At 37.0% G+C, this 7,608-nt stretch overlaps 2 protein-coding genes across 2 annotated transcripts; one reads left to right on the top strand and one right to left on the bottom strand.

Annotated features, from left to right (window-relative positions):
* The first annotated feature begins 1,219 nt into the window (after nt 1-1,219).
* On the top strand, nt 1,220-2,623 carry LOC109217320 (extensin-2-like). The gene has a single exon (XM_019381562.1). The coding sequence runs from the start codon at nt 1,289-1,291 to the stop codon at nt 2,345-2,347; it is 1,059 nt and encodes a 352-aa protein (XP_019237107.1). The 5' UTR covers nt 1,220-1,288; the 3' UTR covers nt 2,348-2,623.
* Nucleotides 2,624-4,201: 1,578 nt separating this feature from the next.
* Nucleotides 4,202-7,387, bottom strand: LOC109217319 (CBL-interacting protein kinase 2-like). The gene is made up of 2 exons (XM_019381561.1): nt 7,264-7,387; nt 4,202-6,112 (listed from the first exon to the last, which is right to left on the bottom strand). Exon 2 carries the CDS (start codon nt 5,789-5,791, stop codon nt 4,451-4,453), a length of 1,341 nt encoding a protein of 446 aa, XP_019237106.1. The 5' UTR covers nt 5,792-6,112; nt 7,264-7,387; the 3' UTR covers nt 4,202-4,450.
* Nucleotides 7,388-7,608: the final 221 nt, after the last annotated feature.

The following is a 7,608-nucleotide window of genomic DNA, read 5'->3' as shown; positions in this document are numbered from 1 at the left end:
CCCCCCCCCCCCACCACACACACAAATGCCCAATGTTTTCATGACTCTATTTTCTTCAAGTATTTAATTATTCTTCTAAAAATTCACTTAAACCCAAAGGAACTAAATGTGCTACTTTACTTTTTTACGCAAAAATAACATTGAAATTTGTGCTCCATAATTAAAAAGAAAATATTCATTTTTTGGTTGAAAAAGAAAGGTACTCTTTCTACAACATGAAAATAAAGTACTCATTTTATTGAAATAAAAGAAAATACAATTTCTACATCATGAAAAGAACATACTCATTTTGTTAAATGGAAAAAAAGAATATTCTTTTTACATCATGAAAGGAAAACACTTTTTTTGTGGAAATGAGAGAAAATTTTTCTACATCATAAAAAGAAAGTACTTTTTTTTTTAAAATAAAAAAAACTTTTTATGTCATGAAAAAAAAATACTCATTTGCTAAAATGAAAAAAAAATAAATAATGTGAAAAGAAAGTACTTTTAATAATATTTTTATTTAGGGGGTGGGGTGGGTAGGTGGGCGTGGGGTGGGGTTGGTGTTGGGTGAGTGGGGGTAGGGTGAGTTGGTGGGGATGGGGAATAGGGTGTAGAAGGTTGAGGAATTTTGGAAAATATTTTTCCTTTCTCTTGATATGTTGCAACAATTGAAAAAATGTTGAAAATTTAATTTGGCTCTACCATAGGCATGCATAAATCAAGGAGATGTATGAAAATTATCAAATAGCAAAGAAATTCATTAATTTGAAAAAAATATATAAATTACAATACCCATTTTAATTAAATGAAATACAAGTTGGTAAATTCATTAATTTGAAAAAAATATATAAATTATTTATTTGGTTCCCAGTAGCTTAAAACAACTAAAATTTCGAACCCATAAACTTGAAATCCTGGCTCCGGCTGTGCTCACACAGGCAGAGTTTAGTTTTCAACTAAAGTTAAAAAAGAAAAAAAGGCACGAACATCTTCTTTCTTGCTAAAGGATAAAGTCAAACTTTGTGGTATACCATAATTTTGTGTATACAACCCACAAATTAGCAAATGATTAATTAATTGAGAGGGATACTGTCAAACAGCTTATACTTCTCCATTTCAGGTAATGCAGAGAACGCCTTATTTGGACTTTTCTATAAACTTAGTGGGCAGCCATAAAACCATTACAGAAATATGTAAAAAAGTTGTCATGTTGCTATATAAAAGCAAAGGTCCTTAACTATACAAGACAAGTCTTTAGTTCTTACCTTTCCTTTTCCAAGTATAGTTGGTTTGCAAAATCAACATGAGAACTTCTGGGATATTGGGACAATGGCCCCTACTTGCATTTACTTTGGCAATTTGCTTAGTAGCAACTACTGTTGTTGCTGAATACTCTTATGGCTACAATTCTCCCTCACCCTCTAAGTACTACAAGTCACCTTCGCCTTCAAAGTACCATGCCCAGGTGACGGTCTCTTACAAACATTATCCTTCACACTATTACAAGTCGCCTTCGCCATCAAAGTACCCTAGCCATTCACCAAATGTTTACAAATCACCTCTACCTTTGAAGCATAATTATTACAAAGCACCAAAACCAACAAAATATTACAAATCACCTCTACCTTTGAAACACGATTATTACAAATCACCGGTACCTTTGAAGCATGATTACTACAAAGCACCAAAACCAACAAAATATTACAAATCGCCTGCTCCTTCAAAGCACTATTACTACAAGTCACCTGCTCCTTCAAAGCATTATTACTACAAGTCACCAACACCAACAAAATATTATAAGTCACCTGCTCCTGCGAAATATAACAAGCCAGTAACACCAACAAAATATTATAAGTCACCAGTTTACTACAAGTCTCCACCACCACCAAAGTATTATGAGAAATCACCTTCTTATTACAAGTCACCTCCACCCCCTCCAAAATACTATGAACATTCACCCTCCTATTACAAGTCACCTCCACCCCCACCGAAATACTACGAGCAGTCATCGTCTTCTTACAAATCTCCCCCACCTCCACCAAAATATTACGAGCAGTCGCCTTCATACAAATCTCCACCTCCACCACCAAAATACTACGAGCAATCACCAACTTACTATAAATCACCTCCTCCACCATACTACAAATCTCCTCCACCCCCACCCAAGTACGTCGAGAAATTACCTACGACTTACAATACACCACCTCTACCAAAAATTGATGAACAATTACCATCATACTACAAATCACCACCAACAACAACAAGCTACTACAAGCAAACTCCCACCTACGCATCACCTCCCCCGCCAGTAAAGTACGAGCAATCTCCCACCTACAGTTCACCTCCACCACCAGCCTACTAGTAATTGATATTAAAGCCATTCTCCTCTATAATTTCCATCATCTCCTTGGCTTTTAACTTCTTTGCATCTCCATCTACTTTTTTACCTTGCTCCTAAGTTGTATGTATGGCTTTAATATGATCACATCTAAGTGGTGTGTTTTATTTTATCGTATAAGTTGTTTTGATATCGAAGATCATTGTGATTTTCATTGATTCAGCTCATTGTACCCATTTTTTTAATGTAATTCCTTGAGAATTCTGCTTTGCTTCATACATTACATCCTCATATTTATGCTACAACTTTCCTTCCACTACTACACCATTCTCAATGGCTCCAACAATTGTCATCTTCTTGTTTCGTCTTCCTCTATATGGTTTTTGGACTATTGATTTTTCCGATGAGCGATTATATTTATCATGTCAAACTTGACATTTTGAACATCTCCCAAACAGCCAAACTATAATTCATCAACAAAAGCAAGGATTGAACTCTAGTAGTATGATGTCTTAACTAGTAGAATGGAGTATTCCTGTTTATTGTTCAGTTACAAGGATAAAGTCAAGATACCTTAAGACCATCAATTTACCTAGAAGTAATAGAAGATAACACTTCACAATTAATCAATAGAAAACTAAACTTATTGCAGGTAATCCAAGTTACACTGATTGAATCCCTTACCAAAAGAGTTACTCCGGTTGAATCAAGATAAGGTTTTGTTAATAACAACCTAAAGGTCTGTTAGGGCTCAATTGTACTAAGAAAATCACAAAATAATTGGTAGGATAAAGTACCAGTTGCTACAAAGAAGGGGCTTTCAGATGTGCACCATATACTTTTTGTTTTGTGAGTAAGCGATAAGCGGTTTGAGCAATGTTCCTAAATATATTTATGGTTCAATGGGTCATGCTGTAAGATGTGAAGAGTCTTCCCCTATGTCGGCAACGACAGAAAGTTGGCAGTAATACTAAGCTGATATGGAGGACTATCCCTTTATGTAGTATCATGTGTATCTTTTGTTAAGTATAGGTGTTTACAGAGTCCGTTTGTTTGGTGTACGGAACAGGTATAGTTGGAGAGGTGACACAGCTTTTTGGTTTTTCTGACTCTATGAGCTCAAGGATGTAATGGAGCAGTTGTAACATCTTATTGTTTTATTACAATACCTTCTTGGTACTACCATTAATAATACACTATATCTTGCCAAATTAAAAAAAAGGCAAACACCAAATTTATTAGCCATGTAAGATGGAGGAAGAATGGAGCGCCTTGCAGCAAAATGGTTAATACTTGTCTTTCAAACAGAAAGAAAATTGCTTATTAGCCATTAGCTAGAGACAAGGAAATGTGGAAAATGCTTAATCTAAGAGCGAAATTAGTGTTGTCAAAGGCGAAAAGCTCTAAAAAGCGCTCTACGCCTACTGGGGCTTTAAGCGCAAAGCACACTAGAAGTGTGGGCTTTAATAAAAAAAGGCGCAAACAAGGGAAAAATAAAAATATATATGTAATTAGAACATATAACGTTTTCCTTTACAGCTAAATACACTTATTTTTCGATTATATTTGTTGTTTAGTGCCACTTGATTCACAATAAAATTCATGGCAATGAGGCGGATGACTTAGAGCTTTGCCTTGCACTGAACCGCAACTTGAGCGAGGCGAAGCGCCCTTCTTGAGCTTTTCTGAGCTTGAGGGCTTAAGCATACCTTAAATGAGCCTTTGACAACACTGAGCCAAATCACCATATTTCCAGACAAAAGAGTCAAGTTTCATGAGTGCGAACCTTATGATACTTCCCTGTGGTTATCATCAACTTTGGCATTGACTGGAAATACTAATGCTACTATTCCTAAATTTCGTGAAGAGTGCAAGAGAAGCCAGAAAAATGTAGATCACTCATGAATTACAGCAGTAAAAGAACAGCAAAAGAACTTGAAAAAATTAATAAGATAAGGTGTCTATAATATGCTTAGACAAGTGCCTAAAACAAGCTGATACATAGTATAATTGACAATTAGGACAAAAAACCAAACAGACAAGTACTACTGTAAAAACTGATTGCTAAAGTGAAAATGACTTACAGAGTGAATATCAGGACATCAGAAGTTCTTTTTAGTGTCTCTACTAACTATTAGTTGGCTGCTCACCTTGCCAAGACCAAACAATTTCCTCGAGAGCAGGTCTTATAACTTGTCTCAGCATCTTTTGGTACTCCACCTTATCGCCATACGACCTTTTCAGCTCAACCAAGTGGAAGGACGGTGTAATTTCAAAAATTTCCACATCAATGGACAGAGTCCCATATCTAGCCGCATTTACTCCCTCTAATCTTATAAATCCAGCTTCTTTTTTTATTGCTTCCAGCTTTAGGTTCCGGCCGACTTCCTCAAGCTTGGACAAGATAGCAGAGGCAGGCTTCACTGAAATGAATTGCAGTTCCTCCTTCTGATCCTTTCTTATGAATAAACCAGATAAGTCAAATCCACTTGAAAGAGCGATTATATCAAATGCATTTAGATTTGTAGGTTTTGGCAACTCTAATTTTGATGCAGAGGGAGAGATACTGTTATGTGTACAGGCACCGCTAATAGCATTGGCATCTAGGTTAAACTGTTCCTTTTCTTGTACTTTGGTTTCAACTTCTCTTGAATCCAATCCTTTCTTAAACCAGGAGTTCTCCTTTATTTTGGCTATGGAAATCCTTGTATGAGGGTTCGGGTCGAGGATCTTGGAAACTAATTTCCGCACTTCTAGCGGGAACCAATTTGGGCATTTGAACTCAGCCTTCTTTATCTTCGTATACATCTCCATAAGATTTGAGTCGTGGAATGGAAGATAACCAGCCAACAAGACAAATAAGATCACACCACAAGACCAGATGTCAGCTTTGGCGCCGTCATATCCTTTTCTGCTAATCACCTCAGGTGCAACATAAGCCGGGGTTCCACATGTTGTGTGGAGTAAGCCGTCCTGCCTCTTAGACTCGGCCAACGCACTCAATCCGAAGTCTGATACCTTAAGATTTCCATTCTCGTCCAGCAGCACATTTTCTGGTTTCAGATCACGGTGATAAACATCTCGGCTGTGGCAACACTCAACAGCACTAATCAATTGTTGAAAGTACTTCCTAGCTACATTTTCCTTGAGCCTCCCCTTTGTCAATTTTTTGAAAAGCTCACCGCCTTTGGCATGTTCAATCACTAAGTAAATCTTAGATTTAGTTGCCATAACCTCGTATAGCTGCAGAACATTTGGATGCTTAACCAGTGCCATAACAGATATCTCTCTCTTTGTCTGTTCGATCAGTCCGGCCTTGAGAACCTTCTCTTTGTCAATTACCTTGATGGCTACACTATGTCCCGTTTCAAGATTCCTTCCATAATAAACCTTAGCAAAATTTCCTTGACCTAATAATCTCCCCAACTCATATTTTTGCATCAATACATTTCCCTTCTTCTCCTCCATTTGAACCGACAATCCTAATAACAACTACAATTAACTTTCTCCTGCTGTAATGATGCTCGTTTATAACAGGCAGGAGGCCTTGTTACGGAGCTCAACCGTCTCCTACAAGACTGTGCTTCAGCATGACGAGATGTATAAGGGTTGTCGCTTCATTGTGCATCTGGCACGAGAAGTTAAGTGTGCCGTGAGCTGCATATTTGATATCACGAAGGATGAGGAAGACTAACAACAATGCACACTGAAATTTAGTAGCCTCCAAAAGGTAATCGCTGCTATATAACCCCATCCTTCTGCATCCCAATTATTTTGCTTCAACAAGCACTGATCATCAATAAGTAAAAGAGAGAGAGAGTCAGGAACTTCCAATGCAAGCTTAGCAATTATTTCCTTAAACACAAGCAAAAATCTGTGACTATGAAAACTGAGGTGTGAATTTAAAGTAGTATCCGTTGTATTAGGAGTAGGGCAAAATCAAAAGAAAATTACATCAAGATGAATATCACTTTTTAACTTATGACACACTCTGCCTCAGTGGCAGCGCGAGGATATTATACAAGAGAATTAAAAAAATACTAAAATGTTACACTTCAGATTTGTGCCTGTGACACAAAGCAACTTTTGAACCCCCTTTGCCACTACACTAAAAAAAAGTTATGTCAAGGGATTAAACATTTTACAAATAACAAAACAAACTGGTTTTTCTCTATTTGCACAGTATAATTCTTCAATAAAGGGGATTCAATTGAACCCCCTTATTCCTATCTAGCTCCGTCCCTGCTCTACCTTAAGAATAGAACTCCAGTTAAAAGGGTCATTCCAAATTTAAGATTTCGTCCTTAGAAACCATAATTTTCAAACTAAAGGGGCATCATGTTCCAGCACATTGGACACATTTATCTCATCAAGTCCAATATCTAGCTAGAAAAGGAAGGGATTAACAAGCCATGGGCAGAGCTAGGGGACGGAAGGGCTTCATCCAAATCCCTTTCGCGGGACAAGTATATGCATACAAGAACAACAACAACATACCCAACATTATCCCTTTCGCCGGAAAAGTATATTGTGTATATAAGGCCAAATATTTTTATACATATATATATTAGCCATGGAATCAGCCGCTGATGCTTGCATCAGGGTTGCGTACATCACACCCCTTGGTGTGCGGCGCTTTCTCGGACCCTGCGTGATTGCGGATGTTTTGTGTGCACCGGGCTGCCCTTTTATATATTAGGCCTTGAATCTCCTTAACTTTTTCACGAATTTATTTTTTTTATTTTTAATTCCCTTGGTGAAAATTCTGACTCTGTTACTAGTAAATTCAAGAAAAACATCATATGTCAAAAAAAAAAAATGGGTTGAACAAATATCATATATATGCAAAATGGACGAAAACTAAAATGCAAATTACCCAAAAAAATAAACAAACAGAAAGAGATAAAAGAAACTAAAATGGGTTGAAGAAAGAATAATACCTTGTTGGGGTTAAAGAGCTTCGCACGGATCCGAAACCGAGAGAGAGAGAAAGAGAAGCTCTTCGTAAAGTTGAGATTGTGAAATCTGTTTTTGTGTTGAAAAAACAACTGTTTTAAAACACAAAGGCTGTTTGGCAGGAATTGGCCGTTAGGTGAGAGAGAAATTTTCTATAAGTGAAAATTAGGTAAAGCTTCTACAATCGGCCAAAAGAGACCAAATATGTGACACGTGGTAGGTATCTCGGGAAAGGAGGAGAATTTTCTATTAGGAAATCAAGAGCATCCAACAGTTTATTCCTTGGGACTACTCTAGAATAATGTTTTCCATTTTTGTATTCATACACT

This window comes from Nicotiana attenuata, unplaced genomic scaffold (genome assembly GCF_001879085.1).
Source record: "Nicotiana attenuata strain UT unplaced genomic scaffold, NIATTr2, whole genome shotgun sequence".
NCBI lineage: Eukaryota > Viridiplantae > Streptophyta > Magnoliopsida > Solanales > Solanaceae > Nicotiana > Nicotiana attenuata.
Note: the sequence above shows the minus strand (reverse complement) of the source record. Positions and strands in the feature narration are given on the sequence as shown.